At 50.5% G+C, this 14,655-nt stretch overlaps 1 protein-coding gene and 1 pseudogene across 5 annotated transcripts in view; both read right to left on the reverse strand.

Moving 5' to 3' along the window:
- The window catches only part of Mideas (mitotic deacetylase associated SANT domain protein), a 63,565-nt gene that overhangs the window by 15,800 nt on the left and 33,110 nt on the right, over positions 1–14,655 (reverse strand). For all 5 annotated transcript variants that reach the window (XM_078050506.1, XM_078050505.1, XM_013356866.4 and 2 more), the window contains exon 2: positions 3,272–4,963. In XM_078050506.1, the coding sequence (XP_077906632.1) occupies positions 3,272–4,720 (1,449 nt within the window). In that variant the 5' untranslated portion in view covers positions 4,721–4,963. The remainder of the gene's footprint in view (positions 1–3,271; positions 4,964–14,655) is intronic.
- LOC101956430 (heterogeneous nuclear ribonucleoprotein A3-like) lies at positions 8–2,724 on the reverse strand (annotated as a pseudogene).

The following is a 14,655-nucleotide window of genomic DNA, read 5'->3' on the forward strand; positions in this document are numbered from 1 at the left end:
TTTAAAATTTTTTTAGGTGTATGGACCTTTATTTCATTTGTTTATTTATATGTGGTGCTGAGACTTGAACCCAGCGCCTCACACATGCTAAGCAAGCACTCTACCATGAGCTACAGCCTCAGCCCCTTAGCATCTAACTATTAAAAACACATCTCTGCAAAACGAAGTAAGGAACCCAAGTAAGGGATGATTTTTCTTTTCTTTTTTTCTTTTCTTTTCTTTTTTTTTTGTACCAGGGACTGAACTCAGGGCACTTGATCACTGAATCACTGAGCCACATCCCCAACCCTATTTTCTCTTACTGAGTCACTTAGTGTCTCACTTTTGCTGAGGCTGGCTTTGAATTTGTGATCCTCCTGCCTCAGCCTTCCAAGCCTATAGGATTATAGGAGTCTGCCACTGTGCCCAACGTTAGGGATGGTTTTGTTTTGTTTGGTTTCTATAATGGGAATTGAAGCCAGGGACTTTCTACCACTGAGCTACATCTCCAGTGCCTCCTGCACCTCCCCACCATATTTTTCGTTTTATTTTCTTTTTCTTTTTCTTTTTTTTTTTTTTTGAGGCAGGTTCTCACTAAATTGGCCAGGCTGGCTTTGAACTTGCCATCCTCCTGTGCAGCCTTTCAAACAGCTGAGATTATAGGCATGCACAAGGGGTGGTCTTTGCATCTACTTTTCCACAGGTAAGCTGGCAGGAGTAAAGTTTGGCTGTCCCTAAACACAGGGCAAATTCTGCAGCCTTCTACTTCTCAGGCCTTGAGGCATTTGGTGGTTGAGGCCTCTAGTGAAAGAAGGGGCCAACACTGGCTTTGGGGTCAGATACTAGACCTCTATTCCAGCTACATGACCTTGGGAAATCCCACTTTGGGCTCAGCATTTCAAGGTAAGAAATAGGGAAAGAAGACAACACCCTTCTCATTGGATTTGATGATAAATTATGTGTGATCAGGTTAAAAAAAAAAGAGAGAGAGAGAGAGAGAGAGAGAGAGAGAGAGAAAGAAATACTCCAAGCATAACGTGTGTGTGCTCAAATTCTATTCACTCTTCGTCTTTATTGTTATTGCTTTTTTTTAAAAAATCAACTTTATTGTAGTATAATTTATAAAAAGCAAATGAACCTATTTTAAATGAAATTTGACAGTTACAATCAGCATGGAAGCACCATCACATTCTTGTCTTTTAGCACACTGGACCTGGAAATGGTCTCACCTCCTTCTCCAATCCTCCATGTATATAAACCTCTGCTTCCCTTCAGGTATGAATTCTTATGTAGGGGTCATTTGCATGTCTTTTTTTTTTTTAAGTTAAAAATTCCTTAATCCTTTATTCCTGGTACCACTACTACAATTTATAGGGAAATATACCTGATATGAAAAAGGGCAAAGTTACAATCGATTAAAAGACCTCAGGAATGTACATCTAATTAACACTGCATTGCATTAATCAATAGCTACACTTTTTCCAAACTGTGGCTATGACAGTCCTGAACAAGAAGGGTTTCCTGTCTAAGCTACAGTAACTTTTCTGACTATGGATTATCATTCCTTCTGTGGCAGATCTTTTCAATTCTTTTAATGCATTTGGGACGACTGTCTCAAAGTAACCTGGAACTTTCCTGACAACTCCTCACTCTCTCTCTTGCTAAGAACTGTAGCCCTCTTCTCCTGTTTTTAAAACCTTCTGCTACTATATCCACCACTTCCACCACTAGCTCCATAACCACCACCACAGGAACTGCCAGAACTTCTTTTACCAAAACTTCTCCCCTTCATGGGACCATAATTTGATTTCTTTTGTCCACCGTAATTTCCAAAATCATTATAGTTCCCACCACCACCATAGTTACCACCACCAAAATTTCCTCCTTCATTGTAAACATCATATCTACCACCACATCCACCACCTTGGTTCCATACTCTGGTCCACCACCACCATAGCCTCCTCTACTACAATAACCAGGACTACCGTCCTAGTTGCCACCATCACCTCCAAATTCATTATATCCACCATCACCTCCTCCATAACTACCTCTGCTGCCACCACCTCCATCACCACAGCCTCCTTTTCCACCAAAGTTTCCACCACCAAAGTTACTTCCACCATCTCTAAAGTTACCTCCACCACCTCCAAAGTTTCCTCCACAACCTGTAAAGTTGCCAGATCCACCTCCACGACCCCTTTGTAATCCAGCAGTCTGCATCTCTTGTTTAGGAAGGGCCTTTCTCACTTCACAATTATGCCCATTAATACTGTGCTATTTCCAAACAATAATTTTGTCAACTGTATCATGCTCATCAAAAGTTACAAAAGTTGGGCTGGGGATTTAGCTCAGTTGATAGAGTACTTCCCTTGCATGCACAAGGCCCTGGGTTCAATCCCCAGCAACACACACACAAAAGTTCCAAAAGCAAATCCTCTCTTTTTCCCACTCTGCCTATCTTCCATAACTTCTATGGTTTCAACTTTGCCGTACTTTTCAAAGTAATCTCTCAAATTATATTCTTCTGTATCTTCTTTAATACCAACAAAAAATCTTTTCACTGTTAGATGGGCACCAGGCTTTATAGAATCCTCTCTAGAAACAGCACTCTCTGGTTCCACTACCTGCCGGTTGACCTTTTGTGGCCAAGCACAAGTGGCTGCATCCACCTCTTCAATACAAAGACACAAAACCCTAGCCCCTGGAATGTTTCGTTCGGGGGTCTCTCATTACCACACAATCTGTGAGTGTGCCCCCAAAAACATTTCTTAAAATGTTCTCTTGAACTACCATCAAAGCTCAGATCACCAATAAATAGCTTCCTCAATTACTCTGATTCCTTTTTTAAAAATTAATTTATTTATTTGTTCTAATTACTTTGATAGCAGAATGCACTTCGGATCATAGTTCACAAATAGAACACAATTTTTCACTTCTCTGGTTGTACACGAAGTAGAGTCACACCATTCGTGCAATCCTACATGTACCTAGGGTAAGGATGTCGGTCTCATTCCACCATCTTTGCCACCCCCATACCCCCTGGTTCCTTTGGATTGTCACCCTCCTCCTCCAGGCCGTGCAGCTGCAGCAGCAGCTGGAGGTGACTAGGCTGCGGATTTACCTCCAGAGACCAGACTTGCCTCTTCCAACTCAAGTTCAATACGGACCAAGAGGAAGAGGCGGGACCAGCTGTCACTGCTGGCCTTAATGAATGAAAAGGCTGCCCTTGTGGGCCTAGTGTTACTTGCTATCCCCTGCCCCTGCCAGGTCTGTCACCCAATGCCCATCTCACCTTTGAGTTCTGCAGTGAGGCCAGCTCCACCGCCTTCTGGGCCAGGGTGAGCAAATTGGCCTCTTGGGATGCCCGTCGCCTCCGTCTTGTGCTCTGGATCACCCCACCCCGTAGCACCTGTCCACAGTCCCCTGTGCCTCCTGCCCTCAGGCCCTCCTCGTTGCCCATGGCGGGAACCTCACGCTCCCGACCATTGGGTGCCAGTCTTTCCCCATCAGCCAGCAGCTGTGACTCCCTCAGTTCCAGTGGGAATCCCAGAGCTTCGGGATGGGGCTGCCCCAGGGAGCTGGGTGGCTGCTGCTGCAGGGGCCACTGATGTAGGAACAGATTGCCAGTGGGCTCCTGCCCAGGTTGGGTGCCAGCTCCATCCAGGGAGGTGGGAGGCAGAATCCCCTCCTTGGAGAGGCGGCGGGATCGGCGGGGGAAGGCGATCTGGGGCTGAGGTAGCATGGGCTGCGGGGCTGCCTCCTGCAGGAGGGCCTTGCGCAGTTCTGGGTTCATATCTGGGTTGTGGGGAAAGGGGTAGGGAGCCATGCTGTGGTGAGCCAGGTGGGACTGTCCCAGTGGCCCAGCCGGTGGCAGGCCAAAGTCCTGGGGCTGCTGCGAGGGTGGCTGCTGCATGGAGTAGAAGTTCTCGAAGAGCTGCATCTGCGGCAGGGCGGCCTGCTGCTGCTGCTGCTGCTGCTGCTGCTGCTGTTGTTGCTGCTGCTGCTTCTGTGGGGGGAAGGCAGTAGCAGGGTTGGGGGGTGGCGGGCCCTGCCTGAAGACCTGCCGGTTCACCTGGTGTCCAAATGCCAACTGGAAGGGTTGCAGGGGCAGCGTCTGGTTTGGGGGTTTCTTGGCATGGAAAGAGTTCAGGGGTGCCTGGGGCCGCCCCACTTCCAACTGCACCTTCTGGGGCATCATGGGACGCACTGTGTTTCCATAGCGGTCCACCTGTGGCCCCCCCACTTTCTCCCGCTTCAGTGCCTCGGGGTGGTTATAGTAGGTGGAGACCCCCACGCTGGGATGAGGGTTCCCTTTGTGTCCACTGTAGAGGGACAGGCGGTTCCATGAATGAGGTGGAGGCTGGCCTGGCTGCTGCTGCCAGCCACTGTCACTAACACCCCCACCCCCTCCGTGCTCTGGGCCACGCCCTGGGGCCATCACAGAATTGGGCCACTTGACTGAGCCCACCTGCTGGGACAACATGGCTGTTGGGTTCCGATCAGGCCCATATACTACAGAGTTCAGCAGGGCCAGGCTGTTAGGAGCGGGAAGCTCCACGGGCTGAGAAGTGGAGGCAGCGCCTGCTGGACTCTCGTGCTCACCGTACTGCTCCTCCTTCACTCTGATGGACTGTTGAGGAGCCTGCAGGGGTGGTGGCTGCTCCTTAGCAGCTACCTCCTGGTCCCCAAAGAGACAACGCTTCCGCTTGTTCTGAGCCTTAGGCTGGGCCTGGAGGTTCATGGTGTGGCCAACGGAGCCCAGCAGTGAGACCTCCTTCACCAGTTGCCCATTCCCTGGGGAAAGGTCCTGCTAGAAGGCTGGCCCTAGTCCAGAAGCCAGTGAGGGCAGAGCAGGGGTTGATGATACTGGATGATGTGGTCAGGCACGGAGAGAGGGAACAGCTGGCATCTCCTGTCTCTTCCAGAAAGTCTCTTGGGCTCATCTACTCTTCTCAGATCATGATGCTCCACAGGGTCCTGGAGCCTGCAAAAAGAGAGTGACAGCGTCAGTCACAGGATCCCTGGACATCAGCACAAGTGTGAGAAAGAGGCCCCGAAGGCCTTCTAGTCCTTATGTCACAGAGCAGCACTGGTAAGGCTGCAGGACCACAGCCTCTCCGAGGTACTCTTGTCCCACCACCTCCTGGTTAAGCTCCAGGGCTGCTGCATTTGATTGTATAACGTACGCATTTTACGAGGCACATGTTGAAGGACCAGAGAGGCTGGGATCCATCCTGATCCCCTGGGGCATGCTGGGAAAAAGGGCAACAGAGGCCAAATAGGGCTCCTTTGCCCTCTTAACCCAGGCCTCAGCCCACTGGGCAGGGGCACCAGTCCTCATTGCTCATCTGTCTATACAAAAGCCTCCTTCCAGATCCAAGAGGATCTTTATCCAGCCAATACCTCCTCCGTGACACTCCAAGCACATACCAGACACAGGAAGTGCGTGTGTTGGGGTCATTCCCAGCACAGCCACACCTCCTATGCATCCCCACCAGGCCTTCAGAATCCAGCACCCAGGCCAGGCTCACAATCCTTCAAAGTAAGAGGCTTGTAGGTGAGGCCCCACCCCTGGGAAGAGCTGCTGGGTGGGGCTCTGGCTGCAGGAGTCTTTCTCAATTAGCACAAAACCTGTTTTGCAGCCCTGGCTGGCTGGAGGCCCAATCCAGTCCAGAAGCTGGTCAACATGGTTGGGGCTGCTCCCCACCCCATCCCTCTATTGCTGAAGAGCCCCTAGCACTCTGAGCAAAGAATAGTCTCATATATGTGAGGTTCAGATTGCTAGAACTTCGATGCATAAGATTTCTCCATGATGTCATAACTAAAGTGCTTAGTTTTTCTCTTTTTGTTTGCTGACATTTTTCTTTCTTTCTTTTCCTTTTTCTTTTTTGGTGTTGGGGATCAAACCCAGGACTCAACGCATCTGCTTAGCATTGGGTTACGTGCCTCAGCCCTCTCTAACTTGATTTTTTAAAAAGGGCTTCTCTATTAATCCTGCTGCTACAGAACAGAATCCAGACCTGCATTTTACAATTTACATAACTGCTTGCATGTATTTTTAAAAACTCTCTCAGTGAGATATTTTTTTTTCTCCCTGGGCAACTTGGTGGGGGGTAGAAGCTACATGCTCACCTCTTCCCCAAGGAATATTCTGATGCTGGGTCACTCAGGCTGGGCGGGGAAAGGAGAGGCAGAAAGCTTAGATCGCTCTGGAGAATAAATCTGCAGGTCCAGGTGACCTCAGCCCCTGTATGCTCCAGGTCATCGGTAGCAGCCCAGGCAATTCCCAGGAAACCAGCAGAGAGCAGGGGCTGGGCGGATCCAAAGCCCTGACTACACCCAGTGCTGCCCCCTCTCTGAGGCGAGTCTCGGTGCTGGTGCTATCGCTCCTCTGCACGTTTCCGCAGCCCCGGCCCTGGCTCCCAGGGCCTGCCTGCCTGCCTGCCTGCCTGGCATGACTCACTGGAGGCCCACTCCCTGTCTTTCACTTTCGCCCAGCATCCAGAAGAGGAGTAACTTCCCTCTCGAAGTCCTCCGTGGGCTCCTCAGCCCTGAAGGCAGTAAGAGACCCTCTCAGGGTGCATCTCCTTTGTCTTCAGGGTAGTTGCAGAGAGGATTAAGACAGGGACTGGGGGCATCCAAGTCACCCTAGCCCCCAGCAGGAGGGGGAAGATTTGGACAAGAATAGAAAGCTTTTAAACAAACCCTTATCTTGCTTTTAAACCCTCTTTCCCGGACAGCCAACCCAATTCAGAGCAGAGATCCAAAAGCCAGTCCCCAGACTGAAAGTCACCCTGGCACGCTTGTGAAGCTACAGGGTGGGACTGTGGGGCTGTGCCTCTCCCAGGGAGCCTCAGGCCCAGTGAACTAGAAGTACGTGTGTGCAGAAGTGAGACAGAGGAAGGAAGAACGTTTGAGAGGGGAGGGGCAGAGGGGTACCCAGCAGGCCCAGGGGCACCCAGCAGGCCCATGTGCCCTGGTGCCTTGGTGGGAGGAGGGGGGAAGCGTTCACATGCACTCATGCCTCCCCCCTTCACAGCTCTGTCGCCCAGCGAGCCACAGCACAGGCTTGGGGGTTGGGACCTGGAGCAAGGGAAGGCCCACGTGGCAGGCAGGCCTGGGTGCGCGTGCCAGTGTGTGCCTGATAGAGGGGCCCAGGCAGGGGCAGATGTGGGGGAACAGGGTGGAGCCTGTGCAGGGAGCTCCAGAACTCAGCCCTGAGGGGCTGCGCTCAGCTGCTAGGACCCTACTCGCTAATTCTGCACATGAAGGGGGCCATGGTTGGGGATACTGAGACAGACACTGCCTTAGAACAAATCAAGGAGCCTGGTTTGGGAGAAGTTGAATTATCCCCAAAAGTTTCCTGCTGCAAAGGCCTCCCTGTCACCCCCACTAGAGAGCACAGTGCCAGGGACACAGACACACAGATCTGGGGCCCCCAAAGAAAGGCCAGCCTCTGGGGGGATGGGGAGAGGAGTAAAAAATGCCTGGGAACCTGGGAGGAAGAGAGGAGGGGACCACCCACCCAGCAGGCAGAGCACTGAGGAGCAGCAGCAATAACAACAAAGCAGCCGCTGGGCTTATGCCACTAAGGTCCTCAGTACTTTGCATTCTTTTAATTCCCACAACTGCCTTATAAGGCTGGTGTTGCTATTTTAACTTCCATTTCTGCAGGTGAGGAAGATGAGGCTCCTAGAAGCTAAGTAACTTGCCTGTGTTCACCCATAATTGTGTCTCAGAACCAGGACTTAAAGCCAGATCTGCCAGACTCCAAGATCAAGCTCTTACTCCTCCAGGAAGCCCCGGGTTCATTTCTCAGCACCCCACCACCTTCAGAGTGAGGATCTGCTGACACAGATACTCCTCTTTGGCAGTGGGAAGTCTCCTCCTCTTGCCTGACCCCTTGGCAGGTAACCCTCTCCCATTCTACCCAAGACAGCTGAGACCCTCAGTCTTGAGGAAGGGAAGGGACCTCACCACAAAGGGGACTGCAGGCACAGGAGATCCAGCGGCAGGGAGGCCTGACACTGACGCTTCCTCCAGCAGCACTGACCACTAGGCTGGGCTCTCTGGCTCCTGCAGTCTCCCAGCTGGCTCAGTTCTGGCTGCCACGGGGGTGGTTCCCAGCTGTGAGCCCATTAGCACCTCCCTGCCTACTTGGGACGGAAGTAAACCACCTCTTCCCATTTCTTCTGCTCCATTCCTACTCCTCAGTCCCTCAGATGGTAGTCAGCCTGGCCTTCCTTGCAGGGAGGAAGAGGAAGGAAGCCACCCTCTGCAAAAGCTGCCGACCTATGAGCCAAGTCCCAGAGGTACAGGGAAGAGGGTGTAAGAAGGAACCCCAGTAGGCAGCTCACCCCTGGGACCAGATGCAGGGCCTCTGACAACGGATGCAGGAACACTGTGAAAGGAAACCCACAGCCACCATGGGGCCCCAGACTCTGCAACCCACTCCATCAATCTGTCAGACTGTCACGCTCTCTTCCCGCGTCCCTTCCTCCAGGCTCTTCTCTACTGCAAGCAATTCTTGACCAGACCCACTATTCCCCCTGGGCTGAAGGCAAGGCAAGAGGCAGCACCAGCTGCCCAGAACCTGTGATGCTTTCAGGAATATCTATAGCGAGAAGCAAGCAGTGTGTGTGTCACAAAAAAGCTGCCCTGAACCCACCTGTGGGTGTGCTATAAGGGCTTGTGATGTTCTGTGTTCATGGTCACCATGCTCTGCAGGGATGACAGCCCTAACACAAAGCTTTCTCAAGTGTCATCAGCAGCCCAGCTCATGTCCAGCATTGGCTGGCCCACCCAAGAGAGTCTGGTGAGCCCTTGCCACAGGGCAGAGGACCAGGCCGTAGCCACTGAGGGGACCAGGCCACTCACCAGCCACCTGGAGCAATCAGTGTTTCATCTAAGAAATAAGACTGCTCGGGGCTGGGGTTGTGGCTCAGTGGTAGCACACTTGCCTGGCATCCATGAGGCACTGGGCTTGATTCTCAACACCACATATGAATAAATAAAATGAAGGTCCATCAACAACTAAAACTTATTTAAAAGAAAAGAAAAAGAAACAAGACTGCTATGAGTCAAGGACACACAGGCAGAGATGAGGTGCCTAGCGGCCACAGGGACTCAGCTCTAACCTGGGCTAGAGCCAAATGGATACTCCCCACCCAACCCCTCCACCCCCAGGACCTTGGAAGCTAATGCTCCAAGATCCTGCCCTTAAATCTGGGCCACCCCCAGTCCTGCAAGCTCAGCCCTAGGAAGCAGGGGAGTCAGGGCTCATCCATCTCCCACCTAAGAGCAAGAGAGACCCAAACAAGGCATCCAACAAGGCCCTGGACTCCAGGTGAGTCACTTTTCTAAGCATCAAAGACACTGTCTTGGGACAAAGTCTAAATTGCCTACCCTGCCCACAAGTCCCTACAGACTTTGGCTCCTGCCACCTCTCCAGACATGGTACATTTGAGTCATACGGTCATACGGTCAGGACCTCCAATGTGCTATTCCCGCTTTGCTTCCAGGTCTCTGGCCAGGCTGAACTCTGCCTACAAGACCTTCCCTCCTTTCTCATCTGGCCAAGTCCTGCTCATCCTTCAGGGCTCAGACGCTGCTTCCTCTGTGAAGCTTCCTGACCCCAAGGCTGAGTGAGACGGGAGCTGCCATGTGAGCTCATCACACCACCTAACCCCACCCCCACATCCTCAGCACATTAATCCTAGGTTCCTGTTTCCTCGTCCCCAGCAGACAGTGGACTCTGTGGCACAGTCTGCAGAACCTTGTGCCTTGACACTGTTTATAACTGCCTCATGGGATGCTCATTCAAGACTGCACCCAAGTGAGTCAGAGCATACCTGGGCAGGGGCACTACTCACAGCCAGGTGTCTGGCTCGGACCCCTGCCTGCTCCCAAGGCCAGTCTCGCTCCATGATGCACACTCCCCACGAGGCTGAATGATGTGAAAAGGTGCAGCCCCAAGACCCTACCCCAACCTCACAGCCCATGCCCTCTCAGTAAAGTGTACCCAAATCCTTTTCCAATGTCTGGCCCAGGATCTACCTGCTCCTGGACTGTAACTTTCAGTCCCACACTACATGTAGGCCACTTGGAAAAAGGCCACAAAACTTCCCACCCCTACCTAAACCATGGCCAGGAGCAAGAGTCTGTGGGTCTGTTTACCTGGTGCCCTGACATGACTGACCTGGGCCTCAAAACACCAAGGTCCAGCTAGGACAACCTGGCAGGGTTATAACAAGGGACCCAGGATGGCCTGGCTGGCCCCCTAGTCCAGGCTCATGTTCTAAAAGGCTCTCTCCCAGCTATCTGGGGTCCATGGCTACAGCCAGATTGGGTAAGTGGTCTTGGGCCAGCTAGAATTGCCCAAGTCCTAAATAAACTTTCCCTCTAGACACAGTAGCTGTCTGAGGACCATTTGCCCTCTACCCCACCACAACTGGGAATTCGCTCACAGTCCAGAAGGTCCCATTTCTCCAAACCACTGGACATATAAGCCCTGTTCTCAAGGGACTTCCAATAAGGAAGGAAGCTCAAAGGCAAAGGGCAGGGACCTGCCTGCCACAAATGTCACTGTCCCTAGGAGCAGGAGAGAACATTCAGGAGGCCTGTGACCTGCCTATTCCCAATAGTGATGCACCCAGTCTCTGGATTACCCTAACCCTGTACTGAACTTATGCTCAGAGATGCAGGGTGCAGGCCAACAGGGGAAGCAAGACTCCCCAGGGCCTCAGCCATCAAACTAGTCAGGCTCAGAAGTTTGGCCAGGGTTCAAGCTGGCTGTAGTCTGAGCTTTGACAGTAAAAATGCCAACCCTGAGTTACTTTTAAAAGAAATACGTGCGAGAGGGGAATCTTTTGCCTCATGAGACACTCAGGGCTCCATCCAGGCACCCACCTTTACCATCTCCATCCCCCACTGCCCCACAAACACCCACAGGGTATCCAGGGGAGGCCTGGATAACTAGGTCCCTTTTCCAAGGGGAAGGTGAAGCAGAAAGCAACGCAGTCGTGGGCAAAGCTGGCAGAGAATCAAGCCTCTAGATTAGGCTTTTACCTACACTGGAGGGACTGACTGGCTACCTCCCTCCGAGGCAAGGGACACCAAGGATCACAGGCAGCCCGGGAAACCTGTCCCAACAGGACTCAAGGCTCAGCTGAAAAAGGTGGGAAGCTGGCTGGGTAGGTGCGCTCTATAGAGACGCAGCACGTATCTTTGCTGCTGTGTCCTCACAAGACTAAACCTCTGCTAAGGCCTTCCTGGGCACTGCTAGGGCCCCTGGTCTGTGCCCACACCCTCTGTTCCCTAGGGGGTTTGTGCCACCAGAGGCTGCTCCAGTTCCCAACCCCCCCCCTTCTGGAAAGGCCCGGCTTCCTTGATGGTCCAGAGCACAGCTCTCTGGAGTCCATGCCTAAGTGCCCTAGTGCCAGCCTTGGCCCTGGGCCAATAGGAGGCCAGTCACAGGGGCCTCCCTTGACATGGCCCCACCCTGTCCCTTCTTCCATCACACACCCTGCCCTGCTGAGGCCCCTTCATCCATTCAGTAAGCATTTGCTGGGTGCTGGCTGCAGGCCACATTCTAGGGACACAAGAGACAAGGCCCATTTCTGCCCATGCTGAGCTCACAATCTAGTGGGCGGAGAGAAACACTGTGAGCCTCTACAAAGCTGTTCTCTCTACCTGGAAACCCCCAAATCTATTCTAACAATCAACCTTCTTTCCAAGGCCTGCCTCCTCCAGGCAGCTCTCCGGCACATACTGTTGACACTCTGAATCTTCATGCTGTTTCACCACTATCCCATAATGCTTCTTCTTCTTTTTTTTTTTTTTTTTTAATATTTATTTTTTAGTTCTCGGCGGACACAACATCTTTGTGCTGAGGATCGAACCCGGGCCGCACGCATGCCAGGCGAGCGCGCTACTGCTTGAGCCACATCCCCAGCCCACCCATAATGCTTCTTCATTTCCCTTCTGTTTCTATCCCGAGCGGAAGCAACGGGGCCTGGAGGCAGAGTGGGCTGATGGAGAGGGCAGTGGACCGCTTGTTAGAGAACCAGGTGTCTGGGTCCAGGAGGAATGTCATAGCCAGGAATGGGGCAGGGGAGATGAAGGAACCACAGAAATACCTTGTAACAAGGAACTGCCACACGAAACAGTAGCCACCAGCACTACCTGCATGCCCAAGGTTTTGAGCATTGCTGCCTTATATAACCACTTATTCCCAACTGAGAAATGAGGAAAGGCTGGCTCTGAGCAGTAAGTCACCCCGGCTCACAGAGCTCACAATGAGGAGCCAGGATTTGAATCCAAACCTGCTGACTCCAAATCAGGTCTCTCTATCACACTCTGCTGCTCACCCATGTCTATGTTGAGCAGTGATTCTCAAACTTCAGTGTAGGCAAGAAGACCCACCCTGACAGGGTTTTTCATGGGTCTGGTGCAGGAGAATGAGGAGCAGGAGGGGAAATTTGCACTACTTCATATGCAGCTCAGGTGGGGCCCCAGCACGGAACATCCCACAGAACAGCCCCCCAAAACAGGGGAAGGGATAGAGGACCAGGAGCTAGTATGGTGAAGTTTCCCAGGACCCACTACTCACCACTCCCCAAAAGAAACTACTGCCAGAATGCTGTGCCCTGCCCAGAAGATATGAGGGGTCCCACAGAGTCCTGGGTGGACTCTGCCGGCTAGTCCTAGGGATGACTGGGTTCTTATAGCACTTGGGGCCCAGCCAAGTACTCATGTTTATTGAACACCTACTAAGTGCCAGGCACTGTGCTAAGTATATTGCATGACAATTTAAAAATCTCATTCAAGCTTTATTTTGACTTATTTTACAACCTAAAATGGTATATTCAAAAATATCTACTTAACACAAAGAAGATAGTACTGAGGAACAGTGGATAAAAATACATGATATGAAAATCAAGTAGCAAAATGGGGGAGTTTAAACTTAGCCTCAGCAACTTAGCAAGGCCCTAAGCAAAATGGCAGACTAATATCCTATCTTATTAATAGCTACTTTAAATGTAAATGTATTAAATACTCCAATTAAAAGGCAGTGGTTGACACAATTTTAAAAAAGATGATCCAATTACATATAGTTTACAAGAGACACTTTTTATATTCAAAGACATAAACAGGTTGAAAGAAGAGAAACAAAGAAATAATACCATACAAACAGTAACCATATCAGATATACCAATATCAGACAAATTAGACCTTAAGACAAAAAGTATTACTGGATACAAAAAAGAACATTCTGTAATGATAAAATTTATCTATCCATCAAGAGGCAATCACAGTTATAAACATGCAAGCACCTAAAAACTGGAGCTCCAAAACACATGAACCAGGGCTGGGGATGTGGCTCAAGCGGCAGCACACTCGCCTGGCATGCATGCGGCCCGGGTTCGATCCTCAGCACCACGTACAAAGAAAGATGTTGTGTCTGCCAATAACTAAAAAATAAATATTAAAAAAATTCTCTCTCTCTCCCTCTCACTCTCTCTTTAAAAAACAAAAACACATGAACCAAAAACTATCAGAATTGCAGGGAGAAACAAGACAATTCAACAATAATCACCAGAGACTTCAAAACTCCTCTTTCAATAATGGACAGTACAACTAAGCAAAAGATCAACTGGGAAAAAGAATACTTTAATAATTTATTAACAAATTAGATTGAAAAGACATCTACAGAACATTTTACCCAATAGCAGAATACATTCTTCTCAAGCACATGGCACATAAAGTTACAAATCAATCCATAAAACAGGTTTAATAAAATTTTTTAAATACTTTTTTTAGTTGTTTTCCTTTATTTATTTATATGCAGTGATGAGAATTAAACCCAGTGCCTCACACAAGCTAGGCAAGTACTCTACCACTGAGCTACAACCCCAGCCCGGTTTTAATAAATTTTAAAAGACTGAAGGCCACTCCAACCAACTCAGGGCATGGTGGTGTATGCCTGTAATCCCGCAACTCAGAAGACTGAGGCAGGAGGACGGTGAGTTCAAGCTTATCCTCAGCAACTTAGCAAGGCTCTAAGCAACTTAGTAAGACCCTGTCTCTAATGAAATATTAAAAAGGGCTGGGGATGTGGCTCGGTGGTTATGCACCCCTGGGTTCCATCCCTGGTACCCTCCCCCCCCCCAAAAAAAAAGCCACTCCTTCCTGAGCCCATGTTCCACACACCTTTTGTGCAGCAGATCTCAGACATTTGCAAATGTCTAGGTAGCCCCTTGCCCATCCCTCACACCACTCACACTGATCCTGACCCCAAGATTGATCTCCGAATCAAAACAGCTGTGCAGTGATGAGGGCTTTGGAGTTGCAGCAGCTTGTCCTGCTGCTCTGCTTTTCCTTGGGAAAATGGCCTCGGGCAAATATTTGTGGCCAGTCTACAGAATATAAAAAAGACAGATTCTTCCCAAAAGAAAGGAACATTCACAGAGCACTTCCCTGAGCTGGACACTTCACATATCCTAATGTATAAACCTTACAAACCTCCCACAGAGGGTCTTGTTGTCCCTTTCTACACACAGAAACTGAGGTGCTGCTGTTAAAAGTCAGAAGCAAGATCCTTCCAAGTCCCTGCTCTTTTCAGCACCCTATACTTGTGGGCCCAGAAGGAATGCTACACTTGAGAACCCACCACGC

The sequence above is a fragment of the Ictidomys tridecemlineatus genome, chromosome 5 (assembly GCF_052094955.1).
Source record: "Ictidomys tridecemlineatus isolate mIctTri1 chromosome 5, mIctTri1.hap1, whole genome shotgun sequence".
Taxonomy (NCBI): Eukaryota; Metazoa; Chordata; class Mammalia; order Rodentia; family Sciuridae; genus Ictidomys; species Ictidomys tridecemlineatus.